The following is a 24441-nucleotide window of genomic DNA, read 5'->3' on the forward strand; positions in this document are numbered from 1 at the left end:
ACCTGTGCAAACAGAGAGGAGGTTGGTTTCTTAAAGGGATTAATTCACATTCCACAACTGTTGAACTGTTTCAGTAACTCAATTTTGGTATGTCTGTTTAACTACAAGGAAATATTATTTTATTAATAATATTAATAATTAATATTATTTTTCATTATTAGTATTCCACTTTACAGTTCTCTGGCTTTTCTGCCCTGAATCTTAAATGAATATGGAGAGGGACTTTCACGGTAAAGTTTCTCTCGATGAGATAAAAGCATCCATTGTAAACTGCTTGAAAAGGCTCTCCTGCCTCATGAAAATTCTAAAAAGTTGTGAAAACACGCTGCATGTCAGATATTCTCATTAGCGGCAGCGTGGAATTAGTAGGAAAATAAACTTGGTTGTCATTGTTTGTGCAATCATCAGCTTCATGCTTTCAGATGTTGTGTAATTTGAAAGACGCTTGCAAACTGTAACAATCCCACCTCAAATGATGATAATTCATGTCTACAGCAGAGAGCAGGAAAAATTAGGAAATGTAATGAGATAAAAATAAACAATGTGTTGATAGATAAGATGTGGATTATAGAAGCAATAGTTAGTAGAAGAGAAAAAACATCAGTGACAACAAAAAGCCATTTGGTTGATTAGGTAACAAAGCAGCCACATATGTGTTTGAGATTCACATCATTATTGACTGAAATAAACATACCAGCGCTGGAATATGAATCCTATGGATTATTTCTGTCAAAACCTGATGAGACAAACTGTGTGCACGCTCATCATGTGCTGCATATGCCAAGTACAATGGGGAGGTCCTTTGTTTGTGGCGCACGGCAGCATCCACGCGGCTTCTCTGGATACACATGCAGGGGTGCTCAGCTTGGGTCAGAAGTATCCCTGGTCCTTTGGGGGTCACCCGTCCACTGATGAGCCCGTAGTAATCCATGACCCAGTCCCCGTCTCCAAGGGGACTCAAATCAGAGACAAGCAGGGACATCAGCAGCAGCCACATCCTCATTTTGCTGGGAATAAGTGCTGGAGGAGCATTAACCCGAAAGCAACGTTCTTATCTTTACGGCATTTTTCCACTTTGTATATGCAAACCACGCAGCAAATTAGGGCTCTGCTCTATCTAACAAGGTGCTGTAATTACAGGGAGGCAACTTTTCTCACTCTCACTATGATAAACCTTATAGAGAAATCTAATGATGCATGTAGCTTCTCCATTTTCATTCCATCTGGTTTCGTATGTCTAATTACATTCGAGCATAACTGAATGGCAGACGCCCAACAGTACAGAAGCACATAATTCAGCCCCAAAACGATTCATAAAAACTGAGTGAGCAAATACCAGTTACCCTTCTTCTAAAAAACTATAGATCTCCTGTCCCTGGCCAGATGCTGAAGAAACTATAAAAGTAGAATTAAACAACATGTCTTCTAAAATTCATACACACAACACAATATGCTCAAAATAATACAGTAAACATTGACCCATGAATAATAATAATAAGACTTTTAGAACAGTTAGGTTCAAGTTTTACTGTTACCATCTCTTCACAGACATCTGCATGCAACAGGAAAACATAGAATGGACTACAAAAAAGTTGGCTGAGTTTGCAGGATGTGGCTTGCTCTTATGAAGCAGGTAGATACAGTGCACATTACGGTTAGAGTTTGCATGTTATCAGACTTTACCCATTGGGGACACACTCCTCAGATGAGGAAGGGAGCCACAGTGCATTATTGTCACTTTGCCTTCGTTGTGTCAGCAGGTAAGAATTCCTTCTGTCTTTAATCCGCAATACAAAGAGACTTAAATGGTAACTGAACCTGTTTTGTTAACTGGTCTGTGTAAATACATCTTAGTGCACACGTTTTTCTCGTCTGTGGAGAAGAAAGAGTTGCTCATTGTGCTCTTTCTGAAGAATTGGAATGTACTGTATGCTCTGGAAAAAAAAAAAAAAACTAAAAGAAAAACCAGACTGATTAACAGTGGAAAATATGACGTAATTGTCACCAATGTCTTATCCTTTCTCTTCCTATACAATTTAAACCTGTCAAATGCCTGAGTGGCTGGTGTTATGTACATATCTAAAACACATTTCTTTCACTAATTTAGCATTGATCACTTCTCTTCAACAGAATGGAAAACGTATATTACTTTGTATTGGTAATGTCACAATTTTCCCTTAAAGACCGTCATGGCTGTAAAATAAAAAAAATGCAGGGTGGCATACTCTTGAGGCTGTGCTTAAAGGTTACTAACTATTAAAGGTGTGTAGGTGGGTTGTTTTTTAGTTCATAAAAAAAATCTAATATGTGCATATATCAGTGTTTATTTTTTAAATTACAGCCTCCGACAAGCTCCGCAGTGTTGGGCGATCGTACGGGTCACGTCGGGCATAACAAAATGGGAAACAGCAACACTGCATGCCAGTTGAGCAACTACAGCAAAAGGAACGTCCGAGTGTTCGTCACGGACAAAGCCCTGGAGATTGACGCCTTCATCTCTTCCGAGTCCGGAGGTGACGGTACGGTCTCGCCTGTGCTTCCCGGGGACAAGAAGTTCAGCTTCAGGAAGGACGTCGACTGCATCCGGGCGCTGGCCTCTCGGACTCAGGAAGTGCCCTGGGAAGCTCAACACTTTGTGTCCATCTTTGTGGAGGATGAAGACGATGAAAACATTTGCTCAAAACAAATCATACACAACATGGCCCTGAGTGCTCCGGTTACTGTGCTGCTCTATGATGTGTAGAATAACACCTTTGTCTAGCTGTTCGTTATTCTCTGCCCACATAAAGGCAAATGATAAAGTGGAATATTGCATTGTGTCATTGTCAAAAGCCCGTCTACATCAACTTGTTGCACCCTTGAATATTATTCAAATGGTGCAGTTCTTACTGCTGTTCACATACCATATCTCTCATGATGCCTTCATGGCCCTCCCGCCTTTGCATTTGTCATTACAAAGTCAAATGAGATTGCACATCCATCCGGCGCCACTCTCCTTGCGTGACCTGCCCACTGTGATCATCTGCTTTAGTCCAGATCCCAGGACTATCGCTAAACTGTGAGGCCTTTATTCGCACTGGAGATAGATGGCGCGGTGAGGGGTCTCTATCACCCACATGGTTGCCTTGGGGGGAAAAAAAAAAAAAAAAAAAAACCTCATAATACCACAAGTTCAAAAACAAAAACTGCCTGAAATCCAGCCTGTCATCTTGAAAAGACGTTACATAGATCGTATTTTTCTCTCAATCATTGTCAAGTTGAATGTTTTGGTTTTATTTTTTTGTTTTTTTCTGGGGGGGAATTGCTTTAAACCATAATTGGTTTCAACTTCCAGAATATAGTTGAGTCCTCAAGTAAAGTAGAGGCCCTTTAATATTAATACTACCACAATATCCTGGAAAGGAAACTAGAGGGTTTCTGTCATCAGTGGCTCACTGACCATGCAATAACAAAATACCGGCATTGACAGGGCACTCCCCCGATTTTACGCATGAATATTAGTCAACTTGTCACGGGGACTACTACGCAGCCTGTGGAAGCAGTTGTTTAATGTCTTCTGTGGCTCTGAGGGGAGAAAAAACAACCCCCTTGGTGCCATAGTGATGCCACCAGTGTTATCTTGGTTTGGGTTTTGACTCTTGAAACGTTTAAGAGAAAGCCTGCGTTACACACTACAGGTGTGGGGTTTGGAATATGTTGGCTTTTTTGCCAGACAAGGAGAGTCTGACAAAGGACGCTATTATCGCTGGAACACCCCTTTGATATTTGAGCATAAATAAACTCATATAAATGCTTATGAGGTATTTTCACTCAGTGAAGCAGCTGGAGCCTTGTGGATTTTGTTATTATTTTAATCGGAAATCATGATAACTGCCCAACTGAAATGAATCTGTGTGCAGGGATCCTTAAATGAGAGTAAGTAATAATGAGTAAAAAGTCAGCAATTTAGATTAAAAGCAGAGGACAGCAAATTACTACCAAGACAAATGCAATAGAATAGAAATGCAAATAGAATTTATTTCCAACCATCGGTTGTTGTGTATCGTGCACCATCCACCTGGAAGCAGAGGGAGCCCACCCGGAAGCTGGTGCACGCTGGCATGACGCTTTTGGCTTTGCTTCTGCGTTTCGTGGACCCATTTTCTTTTTCTTACAGAGTGGAGGTATTTCAATAAATAATGCACGTTTATGTCCTTCTTACCGTTGGCATTATCCCACGTGACCCAGATACCTCAGCTTCGCAAAATGGCCGATATATTGAGCACTCTACCATAGCTACCGTATGGTTTGGTCGATAGAGGTTGAGACAATGTAAAAGACTGGAAAAGGATCAAATAAATTGACCCTATAGAGCTTTAACCTACAACAGCTAAAGTGTTGTCAATCACAGAAGGCCGTTTCAATGAATGAATCATTTTTGCTTTGGTCGACACCATGTCTTCCTCTGTCTTTTCCCCTAGTGACCTTGTCCACCAGTTTCTGCAGCAGCTCATTCAAGAAAACATAGAATGTAAGCACAAAAAAACAAAAACAATTACACACACACACACACACACACACACACACACACACACACACAAACACACACATCAAGCAGAGGTCTATAAAACCATTGTGTTGAACTCAACTCTGGTGAGGGTGTTTTGTACTTGACCCTCCTGTAAGACCTGGCCATTGCTGTCACTGGCCTCCAGAAGAGGACTTTTATTTTATATCATTGATTGATTGATTGATTGATTGGTTAATTAGTGTGGTATTGGTGCTGTATAGGTGTTTAGAAGTGTCACTAAATCGTCACTATAAGTAACAGAAGTCACCTTTGTCATTACTCCGATGAGCTAAAGCTGCAGTGTTGAGGTTATAACCCATTGTAATACAGACCCACACCGTTAGATGTCAGTGTAGTGCAACGTCTAGATTCAGAGGGGGCGTGAAGAGCAAATGAACACGCAGCCACAAGTTAAATTCAGACAATAACAAGGGTGGGTACTTAATATGCGGAGAGAGTTGCAACATTTCCACATACTAGACAGACACGGTCATCTTTAAACTATACCCGCATTTTTTTACATTTTGATTGGTTGAGATATTCTCATAGGGACAATGCTTTTTCCCCCCTTTTCCTTATCACAGGCTCACTTTTTGTGGTGTAAACATACAGTCAAAGTCGTTTAAAGACTAATTTTGACCAAATGGCTTTTAATTAGTTTTTGTTCTTATATAATTCCTTTTCTTTTTTCTTCTTCTTTTTTTTAGATTTTTACTTGTTTTTTATTATATTATTTTGTAACTGCACTGTGTATTTGATGATGATGATGATGATGATGTATATTTTCTGTTCTTACGTCAGTATAGCACTTTGTTGACCTGTTTTTGCTTTATAAAAAAAGGTTATCATTACTATTAATATTATTATTATCTTTTCTACAAAAGAAAGAGGAGAAGAAAAAAAAAAAAGATTTGTTGTAACACACATCCCCTACCTTGAGCGGCAGTGTTACATCTCGATGGCGTCCCCAAATGGAACGGCGAAGAAGAAATCCGTTTCCGGAAGGGTTAAAGTGCACCAGTTAGCATAGTAGCCCCCCCGATTCGCCAGTTTTCTCAGTTAAAATGGATGTAAATCAGGCGAAACAGGAACACCTACTCGCATTAAAAGGTATTTTAAAGTCATTTCAGCAGTATACAGACTGAGACTCCAGACGTAGTTTTAGGGGTTAAACAGACGCGTTGATGTTTTCACTGTAGCAGGTTGTTGTCATTCGGTGATGCTGCTAGCTGCTAATAGCGCTAGTACTACTAATAGTATAAAACGCTGACATTTGATAACTGACAATCAAGGCAGTTTCAGGCACTTGTCAAGTTAAAGAGTGTGTTTCTTGTCGTTGTTGGACCTCAAAGCTGAAAGTGCAAGCAATATACTATACATAAGCAAGAATTACACCATAATGTCAGCAAAGATGACAAACAAAGTATGTGTCAGGCAGCCACTTTGCAAAAATGTTTCTTCTGTTCCTGATGACTAAGTGCCCATTTACAATAACCAGTACTGTCCCCAGACCTTGCTTTGTAAATGTGGATCCAGTGCACAAAATTCTCGTCAGTTGCTGTTAAATTTACCTGTTTGTTGAGTTGACATCCAATGACTAACCAATCTAGAGCTGAAACGATTAATCGATCGAAAGAAAATTTATCAGCAGCTATTACGATCAATTAATCATTAGGTCGATTTTTTTTTTTTTTTTTTTTAATTTAGGCGAAAAAACCACCATCAATTTTGTGCCCTCAGCTTCTCCAGTGTGATACTTTTCTGCTTTTCTGTTTTATGTCATTGTAAATTGAATATCTTTGGGTTCTGGGCTGTTAGTCTGACAAAATGAGCAACGAGAAGATGTCATACTGGGTTCAGGCAACTCGTGACAGGCATTTTTTGCTATTTTCTGACGTTTTATCAACTGAGCAATTCCTTGATTAATCGTAAACATAATCGACTGATTAATTGATGATGATAACAGCCGTCAGTTGCAGCCTTGAACCAATCACAAAGACAGGAGCAATGAATTTGTCATCGTTTTAGACACTTGTAATTCCAGGTGAACTATGTGGCTGAATAAGAAAACGAATTTTCCGTTGAAATACATTATAATATAATATGGTATTTAATATAATATAATATAAATAAGTTTATGCAATACAACAAAGGTTACGTTCACACTCTACAGAAGTTCCTCTGTGTAACCTAAGAGGATGCATTACAAGTAAAGACTATTCTAGATTAGAGCTGCAGCAAGTAGTTGATTAATTGATTAATCGATTGACAGAAAATCAACTGGAAATTCTTTTTTTCATTTTTCAAGCCAAAATGACAAAGATTTGATGATTCCGACTTTTAAAATATGAAACGTTGCTGCTTTTCTTTGTCTAAACATCATGGTAAACTGAGATTTTTTTGGATTTTGAACTGTCATTCGGACGAAGCAAGACATTTGAAATTACAGTGGGTATCATTTCATTGTTTTCTGATGGTTTTTAGACGAATCGAACAATCAAAAGAATAATCAGAGGATTAATCAGCTATTGAAATAATCAGCTATTGAAATAATGACTGTTCTCTGATGACTGAAGTTACTCACATTAGGATATGCTCAAAGAGTGGGATAGATTACTGTAATACTACAGTACACCACAGTAACGGCCTTACTTGTGTGTCCAGTCACTAACCAATGTCACTTTCCCTCACAGTGATGCGGTTAACAAAACCAACACTCTTCACAAACTTGCCAGTGACATGTGAGGATCGAGATCTGCCAGGTGAGCCACCTTAGAGACGCCGGACTAACAAACACAGAGCCTGACGGGAATATAATTCTGTTTTACAGGCCTGTAGCAGCAGATAATTTTCTGCACAGTGTATTGTGTTAGCTAATGGCCTGCATGTCGTGTCTCCTTTATCTATCTGCTCCATGTTGATATTGTCAGGGAATCAGATTTGGTCAATTATTCTACTGAGCGCTGATCAAGTTTAGCAGCAGCAGCAGCAGCAAGCACATGGGACAGGAGGCTTTGAGAATTTGAAGAATTGTTGGAGAAAACCAGAGCACCTATTGAAAAACCCAGACAGACACGGGGAGAGCGTGCAAACTACTCACAGAAGGGCTCCAGTCAGCGGGTTCAGGTTCAAACCCTTCGTCTTCGTGCTGTGAGGTGACATTGACAACAAGTGAGCCACTGTTAATAATTTGTTCATCACAAGGCTCAAGGTCATGTTTAAAAGGACAGGGAAGAAAATAAAAAACATGAACATTAGCATAACAATTCTGTGTCTGAAGTATAATTTCCTGCTGTCTTGTCTTTTTACATCACTGATGTAGCATTGATGCTTTGTTTTGGAGACTGTAGAGATCCAGTCAAAGTCTCAGAATGACAGCTAAAACAATATCTACTTTGGAAGCTTCCAAGTTTTCTTTTCCTTTTAATATCACCACCAAGAAAATCCTGTCCGGTTTACTCACGTTGTATTCCAGTGAATTCAGTCCATGACTGTAATTGAGAAAACTGACAGTCAGGCTTTGTAAAGTTGCTTCAGAACACTAATGTCAAGTTATTAATACTTCGATTTTCAAGAAGTTCGTGTCACCATTTCATAATTATGTGCATAATGGAAAGCAAAATTAGTATCGAGACCAGACTGAGGTGAGCGCCTTGCTTCCGTTTTTTGCGTCTCTGATGGGATTACTTCTGCTTTTCTGAGTGTTCGTCTCCAAAATAAAACTTTGAACTGATAGCTAACGCTCTCTGTAGTTAGGATTTACCTGACATGCCACTGAAGACAGCAGGCCAATGAAAGCACGACACTTTTAATGTTTATGTTAAAAATTTTATTTGAGGGAACAATAGCAAATATCAAAAATTCTTAGAACTGCATTTGTGCTTTTAGTCTGTGCCCCCAATACTTGATGATGTGATAAAAGTAAGATGTAATAAATTAAAGCTGAAGCATTTCGAGTGCAGTTAGCTGAAATCCAGCCTGTAGTGTCTTGAGAATTTTCTGCATTTTTGATTTATTTATTTCTGAATAAAATATTATATTAAAACACAGTTAGCTGTGAAAGTTAAACACACGTAAAATGTAATTAAATGAGCCTATGTCATATACATGTTGAACTCAACTGTATTTAGCATTTGCCTTAGACCAAGTTTCTCTAGTGTCTCAGGTCCTGCTCCCTGATTTAGATGCCTGCTGAGTTTCTAGTGTTTGTTTTTTTCCTTCTGGTTGAGTACAGTACGGAGCACTGGTAACTGAACACCGCATAAACCATAAATCACGTTGGCACTTCTAAGTAGGACTGCTATTTTTATAAGAGTAGGCATACAGTATCTTAAAGAGCACAAGGATGAATTCGTTTAATTTGACGATAGAATCATAAAACCGTTTTCCACCCTTAACCCCTGCACTGACTACAGAATCCCCCATGTAGATCTTATTATTATTATTAATATTAGAGGAACATGTAGATGAATTAGTAGGAGGCATGATGGTAGTCATAGTAGTATGAGTAGTATTAATAATAGTAGTCACTGAATAGATCACAGCATACATGTGGCCAATTTGTTGGACAGAGGGACAGACATTTGAACCCAAAAAGAAAACCCCTTCCGGCTCAGTCTTCTTTGAAACCTGATCTTCAAAAGTATTTCTTCTGTCTCTTTGATCCTCCCTGCAGTGCAGAGAATACTATTATGTCGGAAAAGTGTGTATATGTCGCATATCTATACTTTCTGCAGGCATGCTGGTGTTAAAATAATTCAAGTTTCATTTTAGTTTGACTGATGTTTCCGCTGTTGTCGTTAATGTCCGTAGCATTTCTGTGACATAAAAGTGCAGGGAAGAAAATCTCAGCAGATTCTAGGGTTGATTGGTTGTGTAGGTGCAACATATACAATAAGCAGAATGGTGTTACAAGTAGGTATCACTGATCCAACTTTTTCTCTACTCGATAACAACTCTGGGTTTCCGCCTATGCAGCGTACCGATTCAGTGCTCTATTTTTTTTTTCAAATGTAATATCTGTAAACCCCACAGAGTGAATCTCATTGGGATTATTTTTACCTAAGGTAACATGAGGGTAGGATTTGCTGTGGCACGGTCACGTCATGGCCTATACCCTATCAGCTGCACATGGTCAGGGATCTGTGTATTCCTAGTCGTCAGGTGTTTCTTGTCCCATGGAGTTTCGCAAAATCATCGTATAATTATAGTAATAACTCATGCATGTAAACTTTTTGTTTGTTTAAATTGCTCCTATCTGTGATGCAGGTGTTTCTTCCTGGTCCCGACATAGTGAGCTGCGTGTTGCAAACATTCAGTCCAGTGTTTTCGACAGCTCTCGGCGGAAAGCGAGGCAAATTCATTAATACGTTACATATGCGTGACGCATACTTTACGTTTTTTTGCCTCCACAGGAGATTTGTTTGGTCAGCTTATGAGGGAGGACCCCTCCACCATTAAAGGAGCAGAGACTTTAATGCTCGGAGAGATGCTTACATTACCACAGAACTTTGGGTAATACATGCTAATTTGCTTTAAAGGGTTAAAGAATTAAAAAAAAACTGCTCAAAGCACCTTTTATAGAGCAAACTGTTGATTTCATTGTGATCTGACTTTTTCACACCTTTGCATTACACAGAAATATTTTCCTTGGAGAGACCTTCTCCAGTTACATTAGCGTGCACAACGACAGCAACCAAGTTGTAAGGGACATTCTTGTGAAGGTACTGTAAAAAAACAAAACAAAACAAAACAAACCAATAACTTTCCATCATGTATCGTAACATTTTCCACGTAATTGTCCTGTTGTGTGCTGTGATCCACCACAGGCCGACCTACAGACCAGCTCTCAGAGACTCAACCTCTCCGCATCAAACTCTGCAGTAGCAGAACTCAAACCTGAATGCTGCATTGATGATGTTATCCATCACGAAGTCAAAGAAATTGGAACACACATGTGAGTGCTTTTGCTATATAGACTCCCTTACTTTGTCATAGCCGGCAAATTGTGCTTCCAAAATCTCAACTGTCCTCCCAACTGACCAAATCAGGGAACAAATCTTTTTCTTCCAATAAAAAGTCCACATTACAGAATCTTTCAATACATATATGTATATTGAAAAAAAATCTTGATTGTGTTGGTTGCTATTCTAAACGTTTATTTCCTCTCTTCCCAAATTTCCAGCTTAGTTTGTGCTGTCAGTTACACCACGCAGTATGGGGAGAAGCTCTATTTTCGAAAGTTCTTCAAATTCCAGGTGAGTTATATTTGGGTGTTCTCATTAGACGGCAGCGGTAAACTCACGTGTAGGCTTGGAGGAGGCCTGAGAAATGTCACAGGTCTACAACAGAGCAAATGCAATTACCATCCGTGCCGTGCACATGGTTTAGTATTGCAGTCTTCTGGCCCCAGTTTGTGACCGACTTGTAGCCCCGGGCCCTTCCTTGTAGCAACATTTTCAGAAAGACCTGTATTATCTGTCAGATTTCCGTTTCCTAGCCGAAACTTTTCCAGTCTGATCAGACATTTTTACACGGAAATATTTTGTCTCTGCGAAATGGAGCTACAGTGTGAGAAAACTACAGCGTTCAGTTTACAATCTATTTTCAATCAGGTATTGAAGCCGCTGGATGTGAAGACAAAGTTCTACAATGCAGAGGTAAGTTGGCCACTTTCGAGTACCACCGCCGGCTGCAGGATAATATAAAGTGCAGCTGTCAGCACACAGACTCTCTGCACTCATATCTCTCACCACATCGTTCTGCAAATGGAAGAACTGTATTGTATGACATGCAAGTTCTTATGTAGCGTACAGTACATAACATGCTTCATATCATATTTCATTTCATTGTTGGAGACATTTCCAGATGCTAATGGAGGGAGTTAGCATAAGACAGATCTCATGGAAAACCCTTGTTTTCCGTTTAACAGAAAAACACAAGTCATACTGTAAATTCTTGCTCTTTCGATGGCTGGAGATTAAGGGTTTTCCTGGTAGAGACAATAAGCTTTTTCCTTTTTCTCATTCTCATACCAGTAGCTTTTTATATTAGGCTGCAAATATTCATTGTCATCATCTTTGGCATGTAACTTCATTTGTTTATTATGTCTTGTATTTTATTTTCTCCATTAGAGTGACCTCAGTTCTGTGGTAATTGTTTCTTCTGTTCTCATCGCTGAACGTTAGCGTCTCCTAATCCTTTTGGTGCCGCAGACTTTGTCTTTCTGGCGCCAACGGAAAGGGGCAAAGTGGAAAAATGGAAAGAAATGTATTATACTGAAACACTTGCCAGACTGTTAAAGATAAACAAGCGTTAAAACAAAGTGCCTAGATTCATTTTCAACATGTTAGTCCTCAATAGGAACTTTCCATTATTTTTCTTTGGCCCTTTCTTTGGACGCTCATGCTTTCTTGCAAACTCATCCTACACAGGGCTTGGACTTTTTAATTTAAGTTTTTTTTTTTTTTGGTGTGAAAATGTGGTGGGGCGGGGACTGCATTGATTATACAATTTATCATCATTGGGGAAATGATCAGTTTTCCACTACAATCGTTTGCATCAAAAGGTTTAAATGATTATGTTGCAGACATGAATGACGTGACTCAAATGCTTGTGAATCTATTTTTCTAACCTTGTGTATTGCTGCTTTTTCGGTTAACGTATGATGGAACAGGCCGGTTACGGTCTTATTTTCAGTGATACACTCATTTACCATTTAATCGCTTAGAGTTAAGGAAACAACTATATTTGATCATGTGTAATAAAACGTGAGGATTCAGGTGTTGGTTGGAATGGCTTTGCATGAAACAGAGATGCTAAGCTCTTTGATTTAACATTAACCTCATTCAGAATGGTTCACGGTCAGTTCTTATATTTTGAATTGCAGGCATGAACTAATCTCCGCTTCTCTCTCATTGTATCTCACTGTATGGTAGAGGTTGCACTGAAAATGACCACTGAGGGCTGCTCTCCTAAAGCATCAACTAGGTACCCACATAAAAATAAGAATGACACCATATACAGGCCCCATGTCAAGGCCTGTAAAGAGCTTGATAGGTTTTTGTTAGATACCTTTACAATTTTCTTCCCCCTCAATAGCAACGTAACAACTAATTATCTTTCAGCAAGGTTAAATATTGTTTGAAAAATTTGTATTGTGATGAGTAAGTAATTATTGTAACATTATTTTTCTCCGCAAGTAAGTTACTTTATCAATTACTAGTACTCAACACGTTGTTCGAATGCAGTGGTGGATGAAGTACTCAGATCTTTACCTTAAGTAAAAGTAGGAATGTCGCAGAAATAGAAGTACAATTAAAAGTCCTGCATTCAAAATTCTACTTAGTTAAAAGTACAAAAGTAATGGCATCAAAATATAGTTAAAGTACCAAAGGTTACTGAAGTACTCATTATGCAGACTGGGTCCTTTTTCAGAATCATGTATATTAGATTAAAGGATTATAATTATTGAAGCATTGATGTTTACATCACTTTAATGTTGCAATTTTATCTTGTTTTTGTATCTTTATCTTATTTTAACCTATAAGAATACATCACAGTTTATTTGTTGATTATATTTTGTATTATCCATCGGAATCAAAGTAACTGAAGTTGTCAAATAACTGTAATGGAGTAAAAAGTACAATATTTGCCTCTGAAATTTTGTGGTGTAGAAGTTTAAAGTAGCAGAGTGTTCAAAATACTCAAGTAAAAGTAAGTCAAAATTGTAATGAAGTAAAGTAATTGAATAAATGTGCTTAGTTACTTTCATCACTCCTCCATATGGGTTTAAGTCATTGGTTAACGATAATAAATGTAGTGAATTAGAAATCCTGTAGACAGTAATACTAGTGTTGTTTAGCTCTGCACAGGCCTGGCGTTTGCATCACCTTATATTTTTGAATACCTAAAACCACCTCGGTGAGTAGCAGAGTGTCTAAAGTTGACTTGAGTAGCTGCTCTTCGGGGCTGCCGGGAGCCTTTTTCAGACATTTTCTAAATCTGTTGGTTCCACGACAACCTGATGATTGGGACGGGAGGGTGGGACAGTCATTCAGTTCCTCTACGAGGCTCCGATCCAGACGACATGGCTGCTTTAAACCACGTGATCGGTTAAAAACACACAGCTAGTCTGGGTTTGAGAGACCTCTTTGAAGGACTCGTCGAATCAGTCATCGTGCAACCCCTACTGTACGCTCTGCTGGTCAGCACTTGTACTAACAATGTCCTCAAAGGCACACTGAGCAAACTTAATAGAATGAAATTTATGCAATTAATGTTTATATGTTTAAATATGAGTCTGGTATATAAATGTTATCCCTCACTTCACCTAAAGAGTAGTTTAAAGGATAGGTTCACATTTTTTCACTGCTCACATGGCCATATGTGCATTGAAAGAGTTTCAGCTGTTTGTAATCATTCCTCCTGTTATTACTGGCTGTGAAAAGAAGATCATATTCACACCGGTTAAACTTAAGAATGCAGTTTTTCGGGCCGTGGAGTTGAACTGACACTGAAATCTTTTTTTAGGAAGGTATCTCTGGAGGAAAATTGCAGCTACCATTAACTCTCGAAATTCACATTTGGGCATGTGAACTTTGCTTTAAGATGGACTTGAACAAAATGTGAACCAATCCGTTAAGGCGGTAGCCTAACCCCTCTTCATACCTAGTGAAGGAAGTTGATGTGTTGCTCAGTTCGCCTCGGAGACTGTGTACTTGTACTTAATTGTGAGCGACAAATATTAGTTGGACACCTCCCTTCTCCGCTCCAGACAGATGAAGTGTTCCTGGAGGCTCAGATCCAGAACATCACCACCTCGCCGATGTTCATGGAGAAGGTCTCTCTAGAGCCCTCCATGATGTACAACGTCACAGAGCTCAACATGGTCACAGGCGGAGATCAAGGGTAAAAGCGCATTTTCCTTCCTGTTGACGTCACTGCGAAAAGTTGTGTTTTATGTAATTGTCAGCTTCTACGCTGGCTCTCATCTGCAACTTGCCTCTGCCAGGGAGTCCACCTTTGGGAAGATGTCCTACCTGCAGCCCATGGACACACGGCAGTACCTGTACTGCCTGAAGCCAAAGCCGGAGTACGCGGAGAAGGCCGGCGTCATCAAGGGTGTGACGGTGATAGGCAAGCTTGACATCGTATGGAAGACCAACCTCGGGGAGAGGGGGAGGTTACAGACCAGTCAGCTACAAAGAATGGTATTAGGATACTGTTTTGATGTGTTCGCTATTGCCAAAATCAAAGAGTCTCATTGTTTAAATTCTCTTACGTTTATTTTTATCATGGTCCTGTTCGTGTGTGTCCTCCAGGCTCCGGGGTATGGAGATATCAGGCTGTCTTTGGAGGTGATTCCTGACACGGTCAACCTTGAAGAGCCCTTTGACATTATCTGTAAAATCACCAACTGCAGGTGAAAATCCCCCCGTCCAATAGCCTTAGCCTTGCCGTTGCCACTTGATCGCTAACGTACGATGAAATGACTGAATTACAGACATGACCCGGCAGCGCTAACAAACCAGCCTTTCTGTGACCTTCGTGTTGTAGTGAAAGAACCATGGACCTGGTGCTAGAGATGTGTAACACCAGGTCGATCCACTGGTGTGGTGTATCCGGGCGACAGCTGGGAAAACTCAGTCCTGCTGCCTCCCTCTCTCTCCCCCTCACGCTCCTCTCATCTGTCCAGGGCCTGCAGGTAGGATCTAGACTTTTTGAAGAACTGTGATCAGTCTGCTGAAACCTAAGGTTGTTGCTGATTTAGTCATGTCACATTCTTCCCCTTTTTGTTTCAGAGTATTTCTGGACTGAGACTCACAGATACATTTCTGAAGAGGACGTACGAATACGACGACATCGCACAAGTGTGTGTGGTCTGCCCGTATACGAGCAACAAGTGCTAGAAATTTTATTTATCGTTTTGCCTTTTAGATACGAGTGGACCAACTGTGGAATTCGGACGCTGACATTTCACTCTTTTTGCAACCTAAGGGGATAATGCTGTATTTTAAAATGAATTGTGAATAATATAAATCACTTTCTTTGAAAATGATAATGTAAATGTGCATAAATGTTAATAAAATCTCTGTAATCTTTGATTTACTATTGCTTTTAAAAATGTATTTCATGGTGTCCGTTGTGGTTATTGTCATTAAATCCTCTAGAGACATAGAGAAGAATATTTGATAAAAATGCTTATTTTATTGTCATTTTTACACTTTCAATGGAACCTTTGTAGACTGCACTGAGAATAGCTTTTTTTTTTTTTTCTATTAGTGCGTGGACTGTAGGGATCTTTGATGTTTCTGCTTTTATTTCGACATTTTTGGATCCTCCAGATACTTATGACCATTTTCAACTATCTCAGTTATGTGTAACATTTCCCAAGTAATCACAATCAGGATGCAAAAAATTGTATACTCTCTTATTACAATCCTTTATTTCTGTTTTCGGATGAAAGTATCAACATTTTAGATGTTTTATGGCCACTTTTAGCCTCATAAGTCCCACATTTCTTGCATCCTGACACCGGTCATAGTGACAGCGTCTGTTCCAGGTGTCAGGTCATGGCTCCTTCAGGCTGCAGATACTAAAGTCAACTTTAAAAAAAATTCAAAGTGTAGGATGATTACATTTCTGTACAATCAACAGAAAATAAGATCATTTGGATTTTGGTAAATAATGATGAAACTTTAACTTAATGTGGCTGTTTATGACAGAAACAACTTCCGAATCGTTGAATAATGGCTCCTTTTTAGAGATTAGGAAGATTTAGGAAAGTGGACAGCTCTACTGGTCACTTTGTGACTTTCCTAGTGAAAAGAACGTAAACATTCTGGTTAAAGTGCAAGACTGGCAAACTGCCAGAACCTCTGGGAGCTCACGTGGCTATGAGCATTGCCCACCACTTCACGAAATTATTTAACATGACAGATGTCGGTTAATAATGACACAAAGGCAAAAACACGAGCACGAGTGTGAATAATTGATCATTGTCAAGACATTTATTTGCAGGTTTGAAACAAAACATTGTGCTGCCCTAGCATACCTATTTGTTTCCGTAAAGCATCTGATCTCAAATACCAGATGTAAGAGCATGCAAAATGAACAATCTGAATATGTTGTTACTAGTTAACGAACAATTAAATAGGCTTAAAGGGGGGACAGTTAGTTTTGCTAAAGTGCAATAACAACATAATGCAGGCTGCAAACACTGCTATACAATAACACAGTTGTCTTAATCAAAAGTTAAGTAGTAGTCATTGAAAAGCAGTGATGAGAGTCCTACATGATCAAGGACCGAGTGGCCTATATCACCCAATACACAAGTGAGAGCGTGTTCCGTCTACAAAAATAATATTACACAAGATGCAATATAAACAAGCTAAACCTGATGTCCTATGTGTATTGTGTGAGAAAAAGCTGAGATGGTCCCTGCAATGCTGTAAAAGTACATTCCTCCCCTACCCTCTATTTATCACGACTAGACAGAAGGATCCTTAACTCATAACATGACGAGGGCAGTATTTTCAGCGCATATAAAACACGGTCTCTGCAGTAAAAGCTCTGAGGAAAGAATTTACTCATGTCCTGTCAGTAGGCTGAACGCGTTCTTGGCTCTTTTTTATGATTAGGTGTTCACAATATGTTTTGCCCTGTATATGTGGGATGCGTCATTTCGTGGTCCGGTCTCCAGGCCCCTCGTCTCTCCACTACAGAGCCTTGAGTTACAGTAAAGTGCCTTCGACCCCATCCTCGTCTCTTCATTCCAGCTCTGCCGGGGACTTTAAGAAATGGGTGTAGAGATTGTAATCGCGCCATATGGTTGCCCTTCCTTGGGGGGAAAAAAAACATGACGGCTGTAATAAAAATAATCCATGTTAGTGATACAAAAGTATTCAATTTTTTACAGACAGTGCGGTTAGCTAGGGGTTTTGGTTTTAACTTAAAGGTACCCGAGTAGATCATGAGTGCTCCTCGGCGCTACCGCTGAAGGAGCGGCTCCGGATGTGGTTCCTTAACTGCTCGATCAGCTCTGGGTTCTGCTGCTGGATCTGCTGAGCAAACTGTTGCCCCCTGACAGAGAGACGAGGCAAGCGCTGTTCAGCGGCTACATCGCGTTCTACCAGGGCAAACAGCTCACACCGAGCCAGATGAGAAATAGCTCGTTATTTAATAGACAGTACAATAACAGGAGTCCCCCCTCCGAGAGAACGTGGTGAGACATCTCTGATCCTATCACCTCCTCACACTGGTGATACTTAATCAGAAATAATAAAAAGCTTCTCGTGCTGGGTCTCCTGGGATAAAACATTATCAAAATGTGTCTGTCTGGGCATCTTTGTTTGGGCACTAGTTTAAAGGTTAATTACACGGACTATTTCTGCCTGTCTCCACCTGCAACATAAATTTGAAAAATGCTTTTCCCGAATCATATTTTCTCCATTTGATGCCAGAGTTAAATTGTGCACCTTTGGTATAATTTGGCCATATGACTTTGTTTCAGAAAGGTGAAATAATGCCACATTATCAAGGAACAGATTGACATTTTGGGAAATATCATTTGCTTTCTTTACGAGATCGATTGAAAAAAAGGAATGTAAAAAAATCTATGTAAAAATGACACCTTGTTGGTTGTACTGTTTTCTGGCACTAGAACAGTCCATGACTTAATCCCATGCAAAACCACAACGTGACGTTGTAACAGCGTAAATCCAACAATGCTTTTATTTTTGAGTTGAGTGTGCTTACGCTTCAATCAAGCTGGAAATGTCTGACAGTCCGCCCACACCTGCTGCTGGACCCCCGACTGCGTTGGACATCATTCCTGACATCCTGACCACACAGTGACACAGTGACAGCGAGTCAGAGGACATTATGCTCAGCGTTTGTTTCCAAACTGCACTTCACACTTCACTTTAAAGCTACGCTAAATCATCGATTCAGTTTGACACTTACAGCTGTTGCACTTGTTGGTTCTGCATCACGCTCGCAGCCTGTAAAAAGAAACGAAGCTGAAATCTATCGCGTCTCTCTCTCTCCCACATGTATTTAAAGGATGATTTATTAGTGACTACATTGGCAATTTTTCCGTGAGAAAAAGACTATCTACGATCTGGTTCTCCGGGCCCTGAACGGACCTAAGCAGGGATCTGATTTAGATGTGTCTTGTGATTGTTGCAGCAATAAAAAACTCTGGCATGCTTGCAGAGGCATTCTTGGCCTGGCAGGCGTTCCCATGTGTCATCGTTTAACAAGACAGGATTTCTCCATGCCCACACAAGGTCCTTTCCACTATGCAATGACTCCGGTTGATTTTCGGGGGCTAACTGCCACTCGTGGGACTGATTAGGGAAAAAAAAAATGTTTGGCCTAACCTCGCCAGAGACAAAGCGGGCATACGACACCTGTCTCCGGCAACAAACGGTAGGTTTCAGGAGCAGCTGATAACCTCTGTTGTTATTATTGCACAGCCAGGAGTTTCATGTACGGGGCTCATATTAGGAGCCATGTGCTTACCATGCTAATGAAGGCAGGGTTGTTGATTAAACTAGCCATGTCAAATCCCAGTCCAGCTGCTATCTGTGACACACATTCATAGACAGAACAAGGTCAGGACGACCATGGCGACATAATACAGTGTACTGTGTCTGAGCTTTAATGGGATATACATTATGTTACATAACAAAATAAGGGCTCACGGGAAAATGCACTTACTGGGCTGGTTGCTTCTTTTTGCTTCTGCTCTGCAATCTTCAGGTTGGATTTGTAGGTGTCATTCTCGGGGTCTAACACCAGAGCTTTCTTAAAGTAAGAGATTGCCTCTGGATACTTGTTCATGGCTGTCAAAGCCAACCTGGAGCCACAAAGGAGAGGGAGAGACATTTATTTTGGAGCTCCAAAGCTCCAAACTGGCTTTAATAGTAAATGAAATCAAACTCACCCCATCCGTCCGTAAGCTTTACTGTAGGTAGGATCGATCCCGATGGCTCTCTCGCAGTCACCAGTTGCCTCCGTATAATTTCCCAGTTTACTGTGAGCTGCGGCCCTGAAAAAAAAAAAGTCTTCTATTGAGACCCCAATGCATACCTTTATCGCGGGCTGGTTTAATCACGTTTAGATACATAGTGACCCAGCAAGAGATCGAGTTCGCTACTTCGCCAGCAGCTACCTAACAACATCTGTTCCCACTCATCTCTGCCTGTCTACCGTGTGCCGTCGTGTAAAGATCTGTCGCAATAGCAGAACAAAGTGTGGCTCAGGACGACGACGGTGTGAGATCACGTGGATGTAAATACCTATTGCAGTAGTACACAGCGTTTCTTAGGTCCAGATCAATGGCCTTCGTGTAGCACTCCACCGCACATCTGTAGTTCTCTTCCTTCATATGATTGTTCCCTTAAACAAAAAACAAAAAAACAATACTGGAAGGACTGTGGTTACAACACCAGGGTCAAAGATGGACAAGAAATGGATATAATTTGGATATAATGGATCCATATCTCTCAGTGCTGAGAGATAGTCAGGGCCGTGGTAAAAGACTGAGAAAACATTAGAATACCGGAATAATAACAGACAATAAAGTCATTCCACACTGTGGAAGCAGCTGCAGAGCTCCACGAGGCCTGAGCTCTCTAAACAAAGTATCTACCCGTAGCCGTGAAAGTGTACTTTTACTCGTGGGTTAATCAAGGCAGTGTATCAGCTTACAAATTTAGTCCACTGAGAGACATCTGAGGCACATTCAGTACCGCACGGATCAGCTCTTGTGCAACTGTCCCCGCTCTGCTCCCTTTACCCTCAAATGCAAATGCAGGTAAATCTACACCTGGGTTCTTCCTACTACGACATGCAAAAAACTTCTGCTAGGACCAGACGTCCACTGAGAGCTTTAGCGTTACCTTCATTCTTAAGCTGCTCGGCTCGCTCGATGTCTTCTGGGGTTGGGGAGGTCTCTGGCATGGTGAGGTTGTCATTCTGAGCAAACGCAAAAGAGAGGAATCACTGACGTCGTTTTCTTCAGAGTGAAGCTAACCCAGGACAAACGGAGACTGTATAGTATTCAGCAGACCTTTCTTATGGTGGCCATTTTGACTTGCTTGCAGGAAAAGCACAGATGTAACCAATAACATTAACACGGACCATTCTGGTGCTCTGGTGAGACAACCATCCGTAATATTATTTTCACACATCCCGACGATGTAAAGGCTGAGTAGCTAAGGTTGTATGCAGTATTATATGTAATAATAAAATGTTTATCCAAAGTTTGGTACGGTTCCTAAATCCTCATTTGGACCAATAGCTTTTTCTGTTTTAGTTAATCAACATGTTGACGTCTTTGCTCAAAAGAATTCAAGATGGATCATGACTGGGATCCAAAAACTTGTCGTTTTACTCTGTTTTATTGTATCATCATGTAAATTGTTTGTGATTCTCGTTGGGTTTCGTGCTTTGTGCTGTTCCACGGGCATCGGAAACTAGCTCGGGCTACAGACGCTGTGGCGAGGGTTCGTGCTATATACTTATATACCACACAAATAAACACAAGACCGCGCCCTTGTCCTCGCTCCCATGTACTGAGCAGTACCCACCTTGAGCAGGGAATTGAGGAATATCTCTGTCAGAGGCTGTGGCACAGCAAGATGGCAGTCGCTGGAGCTGATCTTAAAGGTGGTCTCCAAACACTGTATCGCAACTGTAGTGGGGGATCGGTGAAATACGACAGGATCATTTTGATGAGATTGATTGAGATTTTTTTTTAAAGGTAACAGCTAAACAAACTGTCTTGGAGTTAACAGTGTTATGATGGTTGGTCAGAATTTGGCTGCACATTCAGAGTGAGGCATTTCCACTGTCCTGTCCATCTTTCATACCGGATGAAACACACACACACACACACACACACACACACACACACTGCACATCATAACCTGATTTCTAGTCACTTGTGATTCTTTTTTGATGATAAAGCCTGCTCCTGTTTATCCTCTCCACGTTGAGACAGCGAACTAAGACCAGGTATTAAGTTAATTCTGAAATGGACAGGACGGGACGGGAGCAGCGTCCTATGCTTTTGCGGAGGTGCTTGTCCGAGGCTTGAGGGGCACGGTGAGTCCACCCACCTTCCAGGCTCTCCTGCTCATCAGAATTCAAAGCGCCGCAATGTGTTTGATCTCGTAGGAACTGCACGATAGAGAATGCCAAGCGTTTCTCCACTGCCATTTTTACCTAGAAACTGTTGGGCACAGGAAGTTGTTTGGAGACAGACAGAGAGACACCCACACATCAGTGACTATACGGTTAATTCATCGGGTGACACTCTGTAATAAGGGTACAGAACACGTGCTTCAGTAATGCATCGCTAACACATGACTCCTGGTGATTCAATGCACGGGTTGATGCAGGATTTTACATGAACTGAAATGGTCGAGTCACTGTGAGCTTTTGTGATCAGTCAACACAGATCTACCGTCTACATGTTGCTCCGTGACCCTTCGCCCAACAGAAGCAATCTCTTGTTATGTTGACGAGTCACAGTCAGATTCCTGACACAACATTAATTCCCCGCTTCTCTGTCTTCCTTCGCTACAATGTTCAATGCTGACCTGAGCTCAGACATGGCTGTCTAGCCTCCCCCTTGGATCTGTCAACCGGCACCAGCCAGATGTTTTGGTTTTAGTGCACCCCTTCTCTTCTGTGCTACACTAAAACACGATCTTAATTCTAGCCCCCGGCTTGTAAGTGTGACACGAACAGACGCCGTTGTGTCAGGCAGTAACACGTAGATATAGGGGCTGCTCTGCTTTCAGAGTGACTGATCAAATACTCACAGATGGCCCCTTTCTATGTGACTGGTCTCCAGCTAATTTGGTGGCACAAGATGTAAATTAATGTATGAAGTTAACAGTCGTTAATTGACGATCCATTAAGTGCCGACTAATCACGTCAACCCATAGTGTCTTGACCCGTTGTTATTGCTGAGCGACATGAATTCGTGAAGCTCTTTGTATTAAAGTCTTTGAAAACTTGGCGTCAAAGTATTTGTCTGTTACATTGAATATTCATGACTAAATAAGCAGAAATCAAGGTTTTTTTTCTAATTATACTATTTTTTTTATGAAGGGTGGGTGTTCTACCTGTTCAAACGTTGGCACAAAACGGTGTATTCATGTTGGAGTCCATCACTCGTAGCAAGAAGCTCATTGAGAAAATATGTTTGTGGGGCCTTTAATTCAGGCAATAAGTCATGATGAATCACGTATTATTCATGCACTAGTTAAGCCTATGTTTTGTATCCTTATTTCAAAGTGTTACAATCCCTGGACAGGATTACAGTGTGATCTATACGGTATAATACGTGTTTACATTGAGGTTTTCATCCTTTCCTTAAATGTCGTCACATCTCACTCAGCCACGTGAACTGTGGTCCTATAACAAAGTCTTGGATTATTATGTCCTTATTATCAAGTGGGCCACAGCCCGCATGCCCCAAAAGTCCCAGACTCCCTGCGTGTCAATTGATGACCGGTAATTTAATTCACTGTCAAGGAATTTGAACCACTAATGTACGATCAATTAGGGCAAACCCTGCAGGTTTAGATCATTTTATGGTCCGTCCGTGGAGACGGGCCCTGCGCTCTCACGGAACATACCCCCAAATACGGTAGTGTTAATCACATGACTATAGCAGGGGCCCAACAGCAAATTTTTGCCCCCGGGTGGGTGGGTTCCCCCGACAGGTCAATCCAGCCATGTTATTATCTATTGCAAACAACGACAACAACCAGTATCCATTACAAATCACAACAAGGGCTACAAGAAATAATGCTGACGCTGGCACTTGGCTCTTGTTTCCAAGACAACTCACAGGAGGATGAGATTCTAATAATAATAATAATAATAATAAGGAGCACTAAAAGGCAGGCTACAGTTGCAGTTTGTTTTTATCTCCCTTTTGAATGGCTGACCAAGGCAGTTCCATAGTGCAGGGGGTAAAAATAAATAAATAAATAAACACGTCACGTTTGCTGTAATTTGTGTGTGTGTGTGGGGGGGGTAAAAAAAAAGGTGGGGGGGTGTTCGCGAGACACAAAAAACATTGCCTCATATTTTCCCATCACGTGCTGCAGCCATGCGTTGTTATGTTCATTGGGGTCCGGCCAGCACCGCTACTCCTCCCTCAAGTGTGTGTTGACACACGTACATGCAGTGATGCAGGAGCTGTGATGTAATACCACAATGGGACCCGAGAGGTGTTGTCATTCACTATACAGGCTTTACACGTATGTAAATACGTGTGCATATATGTGTGGTGTTTTTCTTTTAAATGAAAAAGAAATACAGCTTATTGAAGCTAATCCACCCGGTGACACTGGTTGAATTAGCTGCGTGTGATTTCTAAGGAGCCTCTCTGGTCCTTGCTAATGCGCGTCCGCACATCGGAGGCTCGGCTGCGCAGCCTGCGCGATGCCGGTCGAAACCGTCACCATCCTGTCGTCAAAGGGGCCAGCGAGACAACGCGAGGGGAGGAAACAAAGGTCAGCCTCGGATCCCCGCAAAGCCCCCCACGATAGCCAGTTTATAAATAACATTGTGTCAAAGGATGCTATTCAGAGTCCCCCCCCCCCACAGACCTCCACCCTCGACACCGACACCACCACCCCCGCCCACCTACCTGAGCTCTTATCCAGCTGTCTGCCGCTACCGCGTCATGAGGACTTGTGTCGGATTGAAGGTATCCTCCTCCTCCTCCTCCTGCTCCTGCTCCTGCTCCTGCTCTTCCTCTTCCTCCTCCTCCGCCGCCTCTTCCTCCGCGGCGCCTGCGCGTTGACAGCGGAAATAAGAAGCGTTCTGCACACGCGAGAGAGGCAGAGCCGGGACCGCTG

At 41.2% G+C, this 24441-nt stretch overlaps 2 protein-coding genes across 6 annotated transcripts; one reads left to right on the forward strand and one right to left on the reverse strand.

The window, feature by feature from the left end:
* The first annotated feature begins 5502 nt into the window (after nt 1-5502).
* trappc13 (trafficking protein particle complex subunit 13) lies at nt 5503-15748 on the forward strand. 2 transcript variants are annotated; one of them, XM_040158215.1, is made up of 13 exons: nt 5503-5659; nt 7243-7311; nt 9964-10063; nt 10188-10272; nt 10378-10505; nt 10734-10806; nt 11164-11208; nt 11683-11700; nt 14325-14458; nt 14562-14760; nt 14872-14972; nt 15107-15254; nt 15352-15748. In XM_040158215.1, the coding sequence occupies exons 1-13, from the start codon at nt 5614-5616 to the stop codon at nt 15457-15459; spliced, it is 1254 nt and encodes a 417-aa protein (XP_040014149.1). In that variant the 5' UTR covers nt 5503-5613; the 3' UTR covers nt 15460-15748. The 2 variants fall into 2 exon arrangements, with proteins under 2 accessions (XP_040014149.1, XP_040014150.1); XM_040158216.1 differs by lacking the exon at nt 11683-11700.
* An 811-nt stretch (nt 15749-16559) lies between these two features.
* Nucleotides 16560-24363, reverse strand: sgtb (small glutamine rich tetratricopeptide repeat co-chaperone beta). Of its 4 annotated transcripts, none has more exons than XM_040156597.1 (12): nt 24231-24363; nt 21679-21791; nt 21148-21251; nt 20458-20533; nt 19855-19954; nt 19500-19604; nt 19274-19412; nt 19076-19138; nt 18515-18552; nt 18308-18391; nt 17512-17632; nt 17282-17415 (listed from the first exon to the last, which is right to left on the reverse strand). In XM_040156597.1, exons 2-11 carry the CDS (start codon nt 21776-21778, stop codon nt 17521-17523), a joined length of 921 nt encoding a protein of 306 aa, XP_040012531.1. In that variant the 5' UTR covers nt 21779-21791; nt 24231-24363; the 3' UTR covers nt 17282-17415; nt 17512-17520. The 4 variants fall into 4 exon arrangements, with proteins under 4 accessions (XP_040012530.1, XP_040012531.1, XP_040012532.1 ...); XM_040156598.1 differs by having other exon boundaries at nt 17291-17390; XM_040156596.1 differs by lacking the exon at nt 17512-17632 and having other exon boundaries at nt 16560-17390.
* Nucleotides 24364-24441: the final 78 nt, after the last annotated feature.

Source organism: Xiphias gladius, chromosome 20 (assembly GCF_016859285.1).
Source record: "Xiphias gladius isolate SHS-SW01 ecotype Sanya breed wild chromosome 20, ASM1685928v1, whole genome shotgun sequence".
NCBI lineage: Eukaryota > Metazoa > Chordata > Actinopteri > Istiophoriformes > Xiphiidae > Xiphias > Xiphias gladius.

Coding starts and splice junctions, on each gene's coding strand:
- trappc13 (XM_040158215.1), top strand. CDS start 5,614: ATGGATGTAAATCAGGCGAAACAGGAACACCTACTCGCATTAAAAG. Junction 14,459..14,561: donor GTCACAGGCGGAGATCAAGG/GTAAAAGCGCAT, acceptor TGCCTCTGCCAG/GGAGTCCACCTTTGGGAAGA. Junction 15,255..15,351: donor CATCTGTCCAGGGCCTGCAG/GTAGGATCTAGA, acceptor TTTTTGTTTCAG/AGTATTTCTGGACTGAGACT.
- sgtb (XM_040156596.1), bottom strand. CDS start 21,778: ATGGCAGTGGAGAAACGCTTGGCATTCTCTATCGTGCAGTTCCTACGA. Junction 21,252..21,678: donor TGAGCAGGAGAGCCTGGAAG/GTGGGTGGACTC, acceptor CCCCCACTACAG/TTGCGATACAGTGTTTGGAG. Junction 19,139..19,273: donor AAAAAGAAGCAACCAGCCCA/GTAAGTGCATTT, acceptor TGTGTGTCACAG/ATAGCAGCTGGACTGGGATT.